This window comes from Sarcophilus harrisii, chromosome 3 (assembly GCF_902635505.1).
Source record: "Sarcophilus harrisii chromosome 3, mSarHar1.11, whole genome shotgun sequence".
NCBI classification, from domain to species: domain Eukaryota; kingdom Metazoa; phylum Chordata; class Mammalia; order Dasyuromorphia; family Dasyuridae; genus Sarcophilus; species Sarcophilus harrisii.
The window spans coordinates 193,050,541-193,067,080 of NC_045428.1; the positions used below are offsets into that span (position 1 = coordinate 193,050,541).

The following is a 16,540-nucleotide window of genomic DNA, read 5'->3' on the forward strand; positions in this document are numbered from 1 at the left end:
TTTCTCATTTTTTTCCTTTTTGTCTTGTGCAGCATGATAAATGTGGAAAGATGTATAGATGAACTGTACATATTTAACATATACTAGATTACTTGCTCCCTGGGGAGGGGAAAAGTGGGAAAGGAGGGAAAAATTTGGAATAAAGTTTTTGCAAGGGTAAATGTTGAAAATTATTTTTGCATGTATTTTGAAAAAAAAAGTTATTTTTTTTTTAAAAAAGAATATGGATGCTATATCACTTGGTGCATATATGTTTTGCATTGATATTACTTTGTTGTCTATGGTACCTTTTAGCAAAATGTAGTTTTATTCCATATCTCTTTTAATTAGATTTTTGCTTTTTCTTTGCCTGAGCTCAGGATTGCTACCACTGCCTTTTTAAAAATTATTTTAAAATTATTATTAATTTCATAGGTCAGTTTCTCACAAGAGATTATTTCTAGATACTTAATGCCTTATAAAACATTGTTAAATTAAAAGGACATTTTATGTTGCCTTCCAATTATGGGATCAAATGAAAGCAAGGATCCTACAGACAAGATTAACAATTCTTTTAATACTCTCATTTTAAAGTACTAGATACTAGATGTATTGTTTATATACTTTTCTATTCAAATTTCATTTATTTTAAGGATGTTCTGCATTTATTCAGGCATTGGAAAGCAAACTTCATTTGTGATAACCATTATATAAATGAAAATATCATGAAGTTTTAAACTAATGGGTATTATGTTCAGTACATGGGCTTGTCAAACTTTCTACCTTATAAAAGTTCTTCCCCTCAGTACTGCAATTTATACCTTCGAATATCTTTCACAAAATAATCTGAATTTGAATTTTTAAAGTACCTGCTACTGTATTTTATTCAGCAGGATCATCTGATAAATACTACTCAACAGTATTATTCTCTTTTATGCTTGTACAACTTAAACATAAAATCCTATTAGGGATGGCACTATCCAATCACATGTGGATTATTTTTAGTAATCTTTCTGTAATATAATTAATCCAACTATTAGATATGACAAATCAATAAATCATATGCATATATGAAGATACATATATATATACACATATATATGTATATATATATATATGTAAATGATTTTTTCCCAAAAATTATTCCTATCACAATTATGAGCAGCATTCAAAAATTTGTCATTATGTTCCTAGGGAAAAATACATTATTAGCATTATGAGGTGCTGGATTTACAAATGTATTAATTTGTCTTCTGAGAAATAATCATTTAAAAATGCTGTGCATATGAATTTATAAAACAGTAAGAATTATTTTGCATAATTAAGAGGCAGGAATACTATTATAATTCATTTCTCAACAGAAATGATATTTCTGAACAGAACACATGATATTAAGTTTCTCAATGTAAACAGGCCAGGTAATAAATGGCACTTTAATGTATCTTGAAAAACAACTTACCTGGAATCGCTATTCCAATAAAGAACATGACCTAATTTCTTTTCAACTTACCAAAATCACAGAGCTTCAGGATGTCACTATGGCTGATTAAGAGATTTTCTGGTTTTATATCTGGAATATCAAGGTATTTAAAAAGGTAAACTACTTTTAATTTTCTTCAGCTAATGTTTATTCATTTTACCTGCTGAATTAAAAAGAAGTCAAATAACTTGAATAGCAATCTGTGGCAGCAAAAAACAAGGAAAAAAGTTTCATGCAATATATACTAAAGCTTCAATTAATTGTAGTTCAACAAATATGCCGACCATAAGTTCAGAATATTTCCTCCCTTTAAATCTCGAAGATATTAAATTAATACTAAAGTAGAGCACATAAAAAACTAATGGAAAACAACAAATGCTTGGAGAAAAATTAAATTTAAAAACAATTTGAACATATGTGTTTTAAAACACTACATATTTCTAAAGATAGAAAAATTGAACATAGAAATTTCAATAAAGCATAGAAAATAGAAGAACTATAGGAAGGCTTTCACTAAACAGAAAATAACAAGCATTATTGCCTTAATTCTTCTTGAAGCTGTAATTTATTTATATACAAAGCATTTAGCAAGTTGGCATGATTCTTGATTATAAGTTACAATGCTGTAAATCATGCTAAATGAGCAAAGAAAACATGTTTACCATTTAGAATACATTTATCATTTTTTTTTACTAACTTACCATTGAGAATACAACCTAGAATGACAAAGGAAAAGGCCACGAAAATTGTTTAACTATTCCTCCTTGCAAAGTATACTGCTTTAAAATTTTTTTTTATAAAGCTACAACATTCAGTAAAATATCAAAGAACACATTATAGAGGTATGAAAAGGTGCATGAAGCATAATGTCCTAAGGATTGTAACTGTTGATTTTCATTTACATTTGTTATGCAGCTTCCATAACTTCTATACTTTACATAATGAAATTAAACCAAGTACTTATCAAGATTCTCAAGACTAAAATAAAAGAACATGATTTTATGAGCAAATAATCATTACACCAGTCACTGAAGCTCAAATGATCTTTCCAATTTTTCACAAAAGAACAAATGTGATGGTGAAGACAAAATTAAAACATTTAAGTGTACAACACACTATCTCTTCTTATTTCATGACCATAGTCAATATGCTTCAAGTCCTCCATACTTTATTTCCCTGGTTTAACTTTTTAACTCCCAATAAATATTAGTAGCTAACACTTATATAGCACTTTGAGGTTTGCAAAGCACTTCATCCGGTGCTTAGAACAGTGCCTGAACAAAGAAGGCAGTTAATAAATGTTTCTTGACTTGGTTGACCTTGATCATAATAATATCTTATTATATTGGAAGAGTTCAAATAAAAAGTAGTTTAGAGATTTTTAAGAATGAAAGGAAATTTTTTAAAAAATTTGTGTCCAAATTTAGATGGCAGACAGAGGTTAAGTGAATTACCTGGAACAAACAGCTAAGGAAGTGCCTTATGGTAGGATTTGAACTCATTTGTAAATTGCTGATAATAGTCCCTACCTCCCAGAGTTATTTTGAAGATATAATGAGATAATATTTGTAAAACACTTTACAAGTTTAAAATTCTCTACAAATGTGAGTTATTAGAAGGGTCTGGTGTGCAATGGTCCATGTGCTATGAGTTGCACACAACTGAATAGCAGTAACATCAAAACTGATTTTTACAGACCTATAAATCCCACACAGAGCTGCAGCATCCAAAAATAGACAAAAACACCATCTCTGGAATCAGAGGACTTCAGTCCCAGTCTCCCCTTTGATGAGAACTATTTTTGGAATAGTGTCCAAATCGCTTACCCTCCCAGGACCTCAGTTTCTTCATCTCTAAAATGGGGCTATTACACTAGCTGGCATTTAGGATTATTTCCAGCTCTGGAGTCTTGATCCTTTGAAATTCCTAATATACTGAAGTGTAGAAAATGGTTCTGGGGACTTTCATGCTGGCAATTTGGAAAATTCTCCCTTCTATAAGAAATCTCAATAGCAGAGTTGATAGATTCCTTTGTGCTGAACTTTGGAAAAACCATTGTGCCTTCATTGCCCTCTGTGCTATGATAAATAAAACTAATTCATTAAAAATTTCCTTTTCCAATGATGTTTTCAGAATAACAAGTTGAAAAAATAAATATTCTAAACAGATGAAAAAAAAAATGTTTCCTCTGCAAATTATGCAATATTGATTCACTGTTGTTTCAATTAATGTCTGGCCCTATCTATCACTGGAGAACAAGTGAGAGAAGATAATGGGATTGAAAGAAGACAGACCAGAACAAGTCATTTCCTTTCACTGTCAGGAAAAATCCTTTATAATAGTAAAGACAAGAAAAATACTGCGACTGAAGGTTCTCGACTCTTTTCTTCGACACTAAAGGCCTATGAGCAAATAAGCTTTTATTTTAAATGATCTCAGTGTAATTATGGCAAAGTCAAATGATGAATCCTTAGTGCAAGACTCAAAGTAAGAGAAGAAGGGAGGGAGTGATATCAAGTTAGAGGATGTCATTCCAAAGAAAGAAATGCTAGTAGATAGGAGCCTCAGTTTCCTCATCTGAAAAAATGAATACATAAAAATACACATAATATCTGTCTATCTCACTGGCTCACTTGTATGGCTCAAATGGCATAATGTTTTGCAAATCTTGGCATGATATAAATGACAACTTTTTTTTGTGCTTGCTTTTCTCTTATTTTTTGTTATGCTTTAATACATGAAAACATTCAGCACTAACAGTAACAACCTATCTAGAAATAATCTCTTGTGTGCTTCTGTAATATAGTTATATTCCAATTTTTTCAATTATCAAGCATTTTTTTGCCCTCCCCTTTTCCCTTTGGAGGGGGAAAAAAGATCTTGAATCAAATATGCATAATAAAATAAAATAAAATCCCACACTGGCAACACACAAAATTGTGTGTCTTGAACTACTGTCATTAAGTCCTGAGAACAGGACAAATCATTAACAAAAAGCATATACAGAGAAAGTACTAATCTGGGTTGATACTTGGCCCTTGTGCTATTCTCAAGGACTCCTAGGAATCTCCTTTTTGTTCCCTTACCCAGGGGGCTGACTTTGAAAAAAACTTTTGTATGTGGGATCCTCCCTGCTACTAAGAGTCCTCAAAGAGGTTAAAGGATCTAATCTTTCAGATAACAAAGCACTTATATCATCACCTCTAATCATTTTCTGCATCACAAACATCTAGTGAAGCACAAGGTGATTTGAATAGCAACAATTTCTCACATATTTTTGGTTGGAATGAAAATGTTTGTACTCTACTGTTACATACTTTTAAGAAAAGATAAATTCAAACATATATTTCTTCTCTCCAGTTATTTCTAAAGATACGTTAAATTTAGAAAATTACACACTCACCTCGATGAACAATATCGTTCTTATGGCACCAGTGAATTGCCTTGATTAGTTGGTAGATATAGCTTTTAACTTTTTCAGGTGGAACTCCATTTGGCATTTCTTCCAACAATTCAAGCATATTCTAAACATCAAGTAGATAGATATTAGCTAGTTTTTAAATTTTGTATGAACAATTGTAATGGATATCAATTTATTCACTTCGCAGTATGATTTTATTAAAAAAAATCTTTTTCTAGAAGACATTTCATACTATGTGAATATTTTGTGTTAAACTATGACTTTATTCTGCATTTCATTAATCCCTAATGCTAGCCCAAGCAATAACTTTATGCTCAAGTGCCTTTTTTTTTTCTTCCATAGCTATTAAAATATTTTTTTATCAAAAACCCTCACAAAATAACTTGACAGTATTTCCCAAGGAAAAAAGAACATAAAAATAAAATGTCAAGAAATATATTGGACATCTGTCATTTCAAGAATATTCCTTATGCATCCTTATAAGGAAAGGTAGGAAGAAAGGGAATATTTAATTTTTGACTTGGTATTCCAAGTACCAAAAACAGAATGGGTATATAAGTAAGCCCTTAATTCCTATTTGTTGAATTGTTTAGAAAGATTTAGGTTATGAGTTTCTGATTAGAACTGAAACCCAAGTTGTACTATTTATTCCTCCTTTTCACATACTCTTTCCACCCACCATACTTTCTTCATCTCCTACCCATCCATCTTCAAGAACTAGTTCTGGTTCTACCTTTCTTTGTTCTAGGCTTTCCTTGGTCTAGCTTATATTAATCCCTTTCTTTTCTTGGAGAAATTTTTTGTCCCTAGAACTGGTTTTTTTTAATCACTTTTATCATCTACTATTTTGAAACTTGTCTTCTCTTTGAAACAAGACTGTAAGCAATGAGAAGACATGTCTTACATTTCTCTTGTATCTTTTTCCACACTAAAAGCACTACACATATGTTGTTTTTTGTTTTCTTTTATTCTGAATTTATTCTCAGACCCAATTGCTAGTATCATCAAGAACAATTTAAGATATTGGGGGTTTACACACTAGATCAGACACCCACAATTATAAAATAAAAGAGAATCTGATCCTTTGGTACTTTAACACTGGTAATTTAACAAAGCAATAGTAACTTTTAAAATATGTACCTGTATAAACTACTCACTTAAAAAAAAAAAATCAAGATTGTCCTTTTCTTTTTTCCCTTTTTTAATGTGTTTGTTTGTTATAATCTTAATTGTATCTTTAAAAGAAAGAAAACTAGTTGACTATTCCTAACAGTACAAACTAAATCAACCCATTCTAAAAACCCTTGAACTTGTTTCAGTGCTAACTGGAGACAAAATCAGGAATAAAATAGTTAATAAATAGAAACTTAAAAAAAAAAATAAATCCAGTCCCACATACCCTGTTATAGAAGACCAGGATGTGCTATTAGCTTTTCAAAGTTTATGTTTCTTTATAGTTAACATCTTTATTTTTCTACAGTGATTAGTAGTTAAATCAAATATTTTAAAATTCTCCAGAAAAATTGTGTTCTAGCAGCAAGACAGAAAAGTAGGGAAGTCATTATTAATGCTCTTCCACAAGCAAAACAGTTTTGCAAGAAAGATTTTCTAGGGGTTTCAGGAATAAGATAGGATTAGGGAAAACAATTCCTAGAGGAGGTGATACATGATAATACAAATTTCTGAATCTGCGAATTCTAGAAGGGGAAAATAAGGAGAAAAAACATTTCAGTTCTCCTGTGTCAAGATACAGAAAACAATAGATAGAATGGGCTGAGAATTGTGAGCAGTTCAGTTTGGAGAGACCCAGACTGCATAAAAGAGAAAGATAGGCAATAAGTTTCCAAATAGAAAAAGAAGCTATCACTCAGGACTTTTAAATTTTTTCATAAAAGCAGAAAGAAGTTACGAGTTTCTTGAGCATGTGGGAAATAATCACTTAATTAACATGGATTAAGTGCCTAGTATGTATATGACAGGCAGCTACACAGGGTAGAGAGTGTCAAGCCCATAATCAAGAAGACCTAAATTCAAATCCAAGAGATTCATCAGCTTTGTGATTCTGGGCAAGTCACTTAACCCTGTTTGACTCAGTTTCTTCTTGTTTAGAAATGACATAACTATTGCAGTACCTTTTCAAGAAAACCCTAAAGGGAAGTCATGAATTGCTGAACACGACCAAAACCACTGAACAACAACATGTATAAGATACTAGACAAACTGTGCTTTAGGAATATAAATTTGATGCCTGATAAATTAGAATGTGAAGACTGGAACAGGAAGGCCAATTAAGATACACTGCAGTATCTCAAACGAGATATGATAAGGCCTTCAAGTAAAATAGCAGCTGTGTGAATGCAATGAAGGGGATCAGTGTGAAAGATGCTGACAAGGTAGAATCAATAAGATTTAGACAACTGACTGACCATGTGGGTTGAGCGGGAGGGAAAAGTTCAAGATGATTCTGAAGTTTCTAATGAGAGTAACTAAGAGAGCATAAATAGAAATTGGGCAACTAAGAAGATGGTAAAGATAATGAATCTGGTTTGGGTCATGCTGAGCTTTAGATAGCTAAGGGACAGCCAAGCTGGTGATCTCTCTAAGGTCACTTCAACCTCTAAATCTATGCTATTATGATGATGCTATATAGAGATTCTTAAGTCAGGGAAACTAGAAATATGGTGAATGCAGTATTCCAGAATGCAGGGTGGTAGCAATGAGAAAACCTGATAGGCAATTATCAAAAAATGTTCCAGGACTTATTGGGGAGAAGAAAAGTAAGAATGTGTAAGTGGGATCATAATAGGTTCATGGCAACACTGCTAAAATACTATATCAGTTATCCTGAAAATCAAGGGACCATCCTTTCATCCCTGCAAACAAACAGGTTCATCAAACAATAAGATTTCAGTTTGGTTATAGAACCTGAAATACCACTAACCTTACTTTAGCAAAACTAATCCCTTTTCCAACTACAGTGACTGTGAAATCCAGTCAAGTCAGCAACTACATATTAACAACTCCACTGAGCCAGTGCCACACACTGGGAGTGCACAGAAAGGCAAAAACCAGTCCTTGTTCTCAGGAAACTCACAATCTAACAGAAGAGAAAATATACAAATAGCTGTGTACAAAAAAGAGAGCTACAAGATAAATTGAAGGTAATCTCAAAGAGAAGACACTAAGATTAAGGGTGACAGGGAAAACTTTCTTAAAGTTGGGACATTAGGTGAGACTCAAAGGTAGCCAAGGAAGCCATGAGGTAGAGACTAGGACTGAGAGTGTTTCAGACACCAAGTAGAGACATGGGAGTGCTAGGTGCTAAGAAGAGAGAAGGCCAACATCATTAGATCACCGAGTACATAGAAGGTGTCAAAAGGTAGAAAGGTAGTTAGGGTTCGGCTCAAAAAGGACTTTCAAGCCACACAGAGAATCTTATATTTGATCTCCAAGGTAGCAGAGAGTCACCAGAGCTTCAGGACAGAGGAATTTTCTCAACTACAAATATTCCTATCTTCAGTATTCTCTCTCTCTCTCTCTCTCTGGAAGACTGTTATTGAGAAGGATAGTGTTTTAAGAATTTTACCATTTTCTCCTCATCTTGAAAACAATGTAATGATCATGTAAGAATGCTAACTTAAGAGATAATGAGCAAGGAAGAAAGAAAACATAGAAGTGCCTAGTAGGAGGAGGGGGGAACTCTTATGGCTAGGGAAAAAATGATGGACATAGTAAGGATATGATCAGCATATTCAAGGAAGACTACAAAATTAGCTTCCACAAACTCCACCAGAAGTACTTGGAGTGATACTGTAGTTACAGAAAGGAAAGAAGCACATAGCTTGTGTTTTTTTTTTTTTTACAACTTTGTTTCATCATACTCACAGGAAAGGTCATGTGCACAACTACTTAGTTCTACATAAATAAGATTTTGCTTGCTTCTAGTTTAAGACCAAATCTTTCTTTGAAACATAAAGCATAAAACTTCAAATAAAAGGTCCTATATCTACAGAGCCCTGTTTTTAGCATTTTACATTAGCAGGCATTAACCTGCCTTGGCCCGTGAGGCAGTGTGTGTGGACCCTAGAAGAAAAGAGATAAAAGGGCAAGAGAGAGGGATGCAGAAGAATGGAGGCAAGACAAAACATTCTGATCAAGCCTCAATTTAATGGGTGCAATAGTACAGATATATATAGCAGTAGGAAAGGAGGCAGGGTTGTGCAAACACAGTACAGGGTGGGGGTCCTAGACAAAGGGTTGGTATCCTGCCCAAGGATGAGCTGCTCAGGTGTCTCTGGTCATAGGAAGCTCCATGATGTGATTAGGGGATGCCTAGGTATCTGCCTGTTCAAAGTTAGGGCAGTCCTTGGTCATGTAGGATGTGATAAGGAGACTCCTCCATGATGTGATTAGGAGATTCCTATTCAAGATTAGGGCAGTCTTTTGGAATGTGGCCTTATATGGCCGTAGATTAGTGCTGGCTCCCCACAGGTCCCCCTTTTTATTTATATAAAAAGAATCAAATATAGAATTTTTTATTTCCCGACCTGTGCCTGGCTTAGGTTGTTCCTATGGGGAAAAGCCTTACCCGTCATAGGAAGGATGTACAGAAACGTCTCTTCCTGGCTTAGGTTGGCTAGTCCTTGAGGAATCTTACCCGTCATTGAGTAACCCCTGTGGGGTAAATTCCATTTACTTACAAAATCAGTACATTTTAAACGGACAGGAAAGTTTTTTTTTCCCCTTGAAACAGAGCCTATATATAAAGAGCAATAAAATCCAAAGGCTCTGGAGATAAGATGCTGTTAGAAGCTGAAGAAATGTGGCAGAAAAAAAACAAACAAACAAACAAAAAAAAAAAACTTTTAAAACTTTAAAAACAGCTGTATTAGTTTGTTTCAGAGTTTGTTACCTTCTGAAATATATTGAGTTATTTGTTAACATAAGTTATACTTTAAATCCGGCTCTGCTGGACATGTGTAGGTTTTGTGGAAGTTTGGGCTATTTAATATATAGTGTGAATCTTACAGGTTTTTGAAGGAAAAAGCAAAGAGAAGGTTTGGAACTTGGTAGATTTGGGAAGAAAGTAAATACACTGATGTGCTAAATCTTGAAAAGGATCCCTATGTAGGACACTGAGTGGAAAACCTGAGAGAAGTTTTTTCCCTAGGGGGCAGGAGTGAGGGAAGGGAGTCCTCTCCTCTCCTCTCCTTTCCTCTCCTCCCCTCTCCCCCCAGTGCAGCAAACTGTGATTTAAAGGAACATGCTTACTTTTAGGGTACTTGATTGAACATTTGTTTCTTGATACATAAATGTTTTCTTGGTTGAGGAATATGGTCATAAATGTGATCCATACTTTGGTAGGAATATTTCTAAAAGTTTAATTGCTATTAAAAACAACAACAAAACTTCTTAAATTCTTTTATGTGGAATTGGGTATTCTGTATAAGTTTAAATTGATTGTATTGGGTCATCCTGAGGTTATTTAAAGGGCCTCTGAAATAATAGTTTTTTCTTTGTTCTTTTGGAAATGTTTCTGTTATGGACAATATGCAATTTGGGATATTTTTCTATGTATTGGGTATTTTAAAAGCAAAATGATTTGTATGTATAATGTTCACTCATGTAACATCTATCTAGGTATAATTGTTCTAAGTTGTGAACTTACTGAGACAATAGTTAATTAGTTAATGCTATTTGGGAGTTTTAAAGCTTCACCTTCTGACAGTTACTGGGACAACTGATTGGAATAAAACTGGGTTAAGGCTATTTTATCCTGTATGTGCTGAAGGTTAAGTTTTGATTGCTTATGTTATGTTATAGTTATGTTCTTGCATTTTTCCTCCTGTAACTGATCTCTATGATCAGAGCAATGATCAATAGAATTGTTAATGCAATCCATTTATGTCATATCTTGCTATTTTCAGTCTGGTTATATGTAATCATTGTATCCTAAATGCTTGGACAACTAAGTATTTGGCCTGGTCATCTCTCTGTTACTGGATATTTGTGTTTGGTTTCTTTAAGGTTTCTACATAACAGGACAATTAATAATGGTCTATAAGACTGCAGCCGTTTGCCTGGTTGTAAAGCAAACTCATCTCTTTACATAGGAAGCAATTTATTTTGGCCTCCTCATATTTTGCAGCCTGGTGAATGGAGTCTTTCTATCCGAGGCTGATCTAATTTGGCCAAGTTACAGATATTGGCTTGCTTTTGGAACCTGGATCGGCTTTGATCAGCTTTGATTGTCAGCATGGCACATCCACCCCCTGCATGGAATGAGAGCCTCTTATCACTTCACAGCCTAAAGTAGCAGTTTTTAAAATGAGACCATGGACTGGACCCTGCATCTATTGTACTTTGGACTGATATGAGGGACTTTGGGAATGGTTGACTGACTGTTGAACCTTGCCTGGATCATCTATTACTGTGTGTTTAAGATTTGGGATGGGATTTGTTAAAACTGTAATTGCTGTTACGTTTGAGCGATTTTTAGGAAAGGCTACTGTACTAGTCTATTATGTATAGGGATTTTGATTCACTCTTGGGATTTATATGGGGAATGATCATTTGATAATTCCTTTCCGTGATTAAAAAAAAAAGGGGGGGGGGGGAGGAAGAGATAGAACATTTGGGGAAACTGGTAGATTTTTTCAAAATACCAGAAAGAATGGGAACCCCTAGCTCCTATTCACTTTGCCTTAGCCCCACTGCCTATCTCACTAGTTCAGATTCAATTTGGATGTTTTAGCTTTAGAATCCCTTATTTTGTTAAAATTGCCCTGGCAGACTCAGTTTTGGGGAAACTGAAAAATATCAGTTTTTAAGAAAAGCTTTAGAAGTCAGATATCTATCTTGGTACTGGGAGTCTCTCTAATCTGTGTTTTTCCATTCCTCTAATCCAGAATTCATTAATTAGTACTTCAGAAGTTCAAAGGGCCCTTAATTGGCTTTCTCTTACTTGTCTTTTGGACCCTGGGCCTTCCGGAAAAAAAGGCCTTTCCTGTAAAATCCCAAGTAGATTAGTGCCGGCTCCCCACATTAACCTAATATGTTTCTCCAGATGACAGAGAAAATGATGACTTATTCACTTTTGAAAATTGAATTCTGAAATTTTCTAAAACAAATAATGCTGTCTATTTAGACAGCAAAACCAGTCACTTAATTTTAGGGATGTATAATCATAAATTACAGGCAGAGTCTTAGTTAATTTCCATTTGTATAAAGTATAAAGATAAAATATCAAAAGCTGACAGAAATTAACAAACAAGGCCAAACAAATCTTTAACAATATAGCTCCACTATATAATATTATAGAGTGGTTAGGGCTCTATTTCCATCTTTTATGGTGAGAGAATGGAAACACAGAAGCTAAAAGACAGCTCAAACTCCAAGAGGTCTATGGGACAAAACTTAGATGAAAGAAATAAACAGAAAGAGCTTTGCTAGACCAGGTCCCAGGTTTGCTCATTAATTAGTCTGACTTCTTTGAGCACCCATTTCATTCATTCTACATGAGGAGAAAGAGTATAATACAAGCATTCATGGAGAGAGTTTGGGAGAGAGTGAGCCTAAGTGAAAGGTAGAACCATCTAGTCTCAAGACTTTTGCTAAGATTTAAGTGTGCGAGACCATTTTTTAAGAGCTTGTGTTAAAGGACTGAATTTAATCAGAGTCTTATTTTAGAGAATCCCAATTCCCACTATTAAGCTTTCTCTAACTCTAATAATTCCTAATGATTTCTTTGAAAATATGGCACATTCACAACACATTTTGATAAGCGATCATTTGTAACCTTCTCTTGTTCTACATTAAAGAGAGTTTCCTAATTCGGGGGTTCTCTAGGCTATTGAAATCATACGATCCAACTCTCAACTCAGTTTCTCTCATTCTATAAAGGATTCACATGTCTAGCTTTTTTTGAAAAATAAGTCTGCAACTTTGAGATACCACTACACACCTGTCAGATTGGCTAGAATGACAGGGAAAGATAAAGCGGAATGTTGGAGGGGATGTGGGAAAACAGGGACACTGATACATTGTTGGTGGAATTGTGAACACATCCAGCCATTCTGGAGAACAATTTGAAACTATGCTCAAAAAGTTATCAAACTGTGCATATCCTTTGATCCAGCAGTGTTTCTACTGGGCTTATATCCCAAAGAGATACTAAAGAAGAGAAAGGGACCTGTATGTGCCAAATTGTTTGTGGCAGCCCTGTTTGTAGTGGCTAGAAGCTGGAAAATGCCCATCAATTGGAGAATGGTTGAGTAAACTGTGGTATATGAATGTTATGGAATATTATTGTTCTGTAAGAAATGACCAGCAGGATGAATATAGAGAGGATTGGCGAGACTTACATGAACTGATGCTGAGTGAAATGAGCAGAACCAGGAGATCATTATATACCTCAACAACGATACTGTATGAGGGTGTATTCTGATGGAAGTGGATTTCTTCGACAAAGAGAAGATCTAACTCAGTTTCAACTGTTCAAGGATGGACAAAAGCAGCGACACCCAAAGAAAGAACACTAGGAAATGAATGTAAACTGCTTGCATTTTTGTTCTTCTTCCCGGGTTATTTATACCTTCTGAATCCAATTCTCCCTGTGCAACAAGAGAAGTGTTCGGTTCTGCACACACATATTGTATCTAAAATATACTGTAACCTCCTTAACATGTATAGGACTGTTTGCCATCTGGGAGAGGGAGGAGAGGGAGGGAGGGGAAAAATTGGAACAGAAGTGAGTGCAAGGGATAATGTTGTAAAAAATTACCCTGGCATGGGTTCTGGCAATAAAAAGTTATTTAAAAAAAAATTAATTAATTTAAAAAAAAACAAAAAACAAAAAATAATGACAACAGCAACAATAAAAAAAAAAAAAAATAAGCCTGCAATCTCCTCAAAGTTAGGCACAGTGTCTTCAATACAGCATGATATAGTATCTAAGAGTCAACAGATCTGGATTCTGGATTCAAGTCTTCCTTTTGTTTCTTATTAGATATGTGAACTTGTGAAGGTGACTTAAAATCTCCATTTTTCACTGACTCACCTGTAAAATTGGAAAATACCTTACTATGCTGAAAAATGTGAATGATAAAGGTATCTCTCACCATCTACAAGTGTGATTCTATAGCTAACATAGGATATAATATAATGCCAGGAAAAAAAAAAGCAGATGTTTAATAAATATTTATTAAGTTAAACATTTAAAAATATTAAAATTTACAGATAGGAAACAAAACTAGTTACAAATCTTATAATTTATAACTGTTTAATACTCATTAATTTAGTAAGCTTTAAATAAAAGATTATGATAAGGATAAACTACTTAAGGTATATCCTTATTGTACTTTTATTCCAAAATAAATATAGTACAAAATACAATAATAATATAACTGACCAGATGCTAAGGACTAGAAATCTAAATTAATATAATTTTAAATTGTAAAAAAAAAAAAAAAAAGTCACATGAAATTTAATCAAAATACTAACTTTATAAAAATGTCTGTGCATATTTCAGTAATTTTTCATAGTTTTTGTCATATTATGGATAAAAATGTCTTCATTTTAAAAAGCTGAAAGTGAATGTATATGATAATAATAACTGACATTATTATAGCAACAACTTCTTCAATAATTTTAAATTTTAAATAAAAAGATTCTGGTTCAGAGTGTTACTTACTTTTTCCACATATTCAAACACCAAATATAATTTCCCTCTTCTTCGGAAAGCTTCCTTTAGCTCCACTATATTTTCCTGTTTTAGAGTTCGAAGCATTTTAAGCTCTCGTAAAGTTGTTTCCTTGACTTCTTCATTTTCTAAAACATACACAATGATAAAGAAAGAAAATTTAAAGTTTTCATATCTAAGCAAAACACTTCTAGGCAAGCTAAGAACATGAACATTGACCAAAATAAGTTCCAATTTAATGAAATAGTTAAAACTATGGCCTCTGTTTTACAAAACTTATTCATGAAAAGCCAAAAAAACAAAATATTACATAGTGAATAGTAGTTGTGTAATGGATAAAATTTTATATTTGAAATCAGGAAGAAAAGAGTTTAAATCATACCCTACGCACTATTTGCATGGCCCTAAGCAAATGAGAGCAACAAGGCATAACAGATAAGGAGAGAGAATGGAATAAGCATTAATTAGTACTTACTATATTCAAGCACTGAATTAAGCTCTTTACAAATATTATTTTATTTAATCCTTACAACCACCCTGGGAGTTATGTGCCATTGTTATCTTCTTTTTGCAGTTGAGGAACTGAGGCAACAGAAGTTAAGTGATTTACAAAGGATCTCATTGCTATTAAGTGTCTGAAGCTATGTATTTTAATTTATTCCTGACTCTAGGCCCAGAAGCATGCCCCATGGCTTCCAGGGCACCAGATTTAGCAGCAGAAAGACTTGGATTTAAATGTTACCTCAGTCACTTAATAACTGTGTGACCCTGGGTAACCTATGCTTCAGTTTCCTCATCTGCAAAATGAAAAGGTTGTACTCCCTGGTCTGAAATCCCTTCTAATTCTAAAACTAAGATGTTATGATAAGTCATTTGTCCTTTCTCAGATTGTTTCCTTATCCACAAAATGGGAATAATACCGTATGTCATACTTCACAATATCTCTGTGTGAAGTAAATGATACAAGAAACATAGCGTGGTCTGCAAAATTTTTTTTTTAATTTGGTCTGCAAATCTTACAGTGATATACACACACATGTATGTATGTATGTTATTATGACACTTCATGTTTTAAAAATAACCAGAAGAAAGTAAATTTCAGTCCCTTTTAAATTACAGAATCACAGTGTTATGACATAGGAGCGCCTCTAGAGACTATCTGGTCCCTCTTTTCTGACAAATGAACCAACAAGGCCTCTCAGAGAAAGTAAATGACTTTGCAGTAGTTATACTGCTAGGAAATGTCAGAGTTGGGAAAAAGATCTGAGTCAAGATCCAGATATTCTCTAACAAAAAGTCCTTCTCTCAAGGGACAGGATGATTCTTCATTCCAGGGAATAATTACAGATTTTCATCTATATCTATCTATATGTAAATATATATAGATAGATATAGATATATATATCTACATATATATGAAACAAATATATATACATATGTGTATGTATGTATGTATGTATAAATAGACAATAAATCACAGAATTTTGTAATTAAAAAGATCCCAGAGATTACTTAGTCCAATAAGTACCTGAATCCTTTCAATTCTTTAATCTGTTACTTGCAGATTCTGGGGTGGCCAACATTACTTTGAAATAGTTCTATTTCTGGAAAAGACTTTTTCCCTCCTGTAAATGGAAACCTCCCTCTGCAACTCCAAATTACTGCTCCTTGCATGTTATATGTAAGTTTTTACTTCCGAAGATAATCTTAATGGTGAACTAGTGTAAATAGTGAATGGTGTGTGTATATAGACAGACCAGTAGATGACTAGTCTTGAGTTCCTGTTCTATTGAGCATCCTGGAAATCTATTTTGTGGCTGGTAAGCAGAACTATTTGCTGTTAATCCAAAAGAAAATTTAGCAAGAGAAGCAGTTTTGTTCTGTAGAGATGCCTAGGACAGTAAGTAAGATAGTTCCTCAACTATCCAGTTTTATCTGCATGTATCCACTCTGAGTTTCA

General features: G+C 33.7%; 1 protein-coding gene across 7 annotated transcripts in view; it reads right to left on the bottom strand.

Moving 5' to 3' along the window:
• The window catches only part of CDKL5 (cyclin dependent kinase like 5), a 261,926-nt gene that overhangs the window by 75,549 nt on the left and 169,837 nt on the right, over window positions 1–16,540 (bottom strand). For all 7 annotated transcript variants that reach the window (XM_031958920.1, XM_031958916.1, XM_031958917.1 and 4 more), the window contains 3 exons: window positions 14,572–14,708; window positions 4,863–4,983; window positions 1,490–1,549 (listed from right to left, as the gene is read on the bottom strand). In XM_031958920.1, coding sequence (XP_031814780.1) covers window positions 1,490–1,549; window positions 4,863–4,983; window positions 14,572–14,708 — 318 coding nt within the window. The remainder of the gene's footprint in view (window positions 1–1,489; window positions 1,550–4,862; window positions 4,984–14,571; window positions 14,709–16,540) is intronic.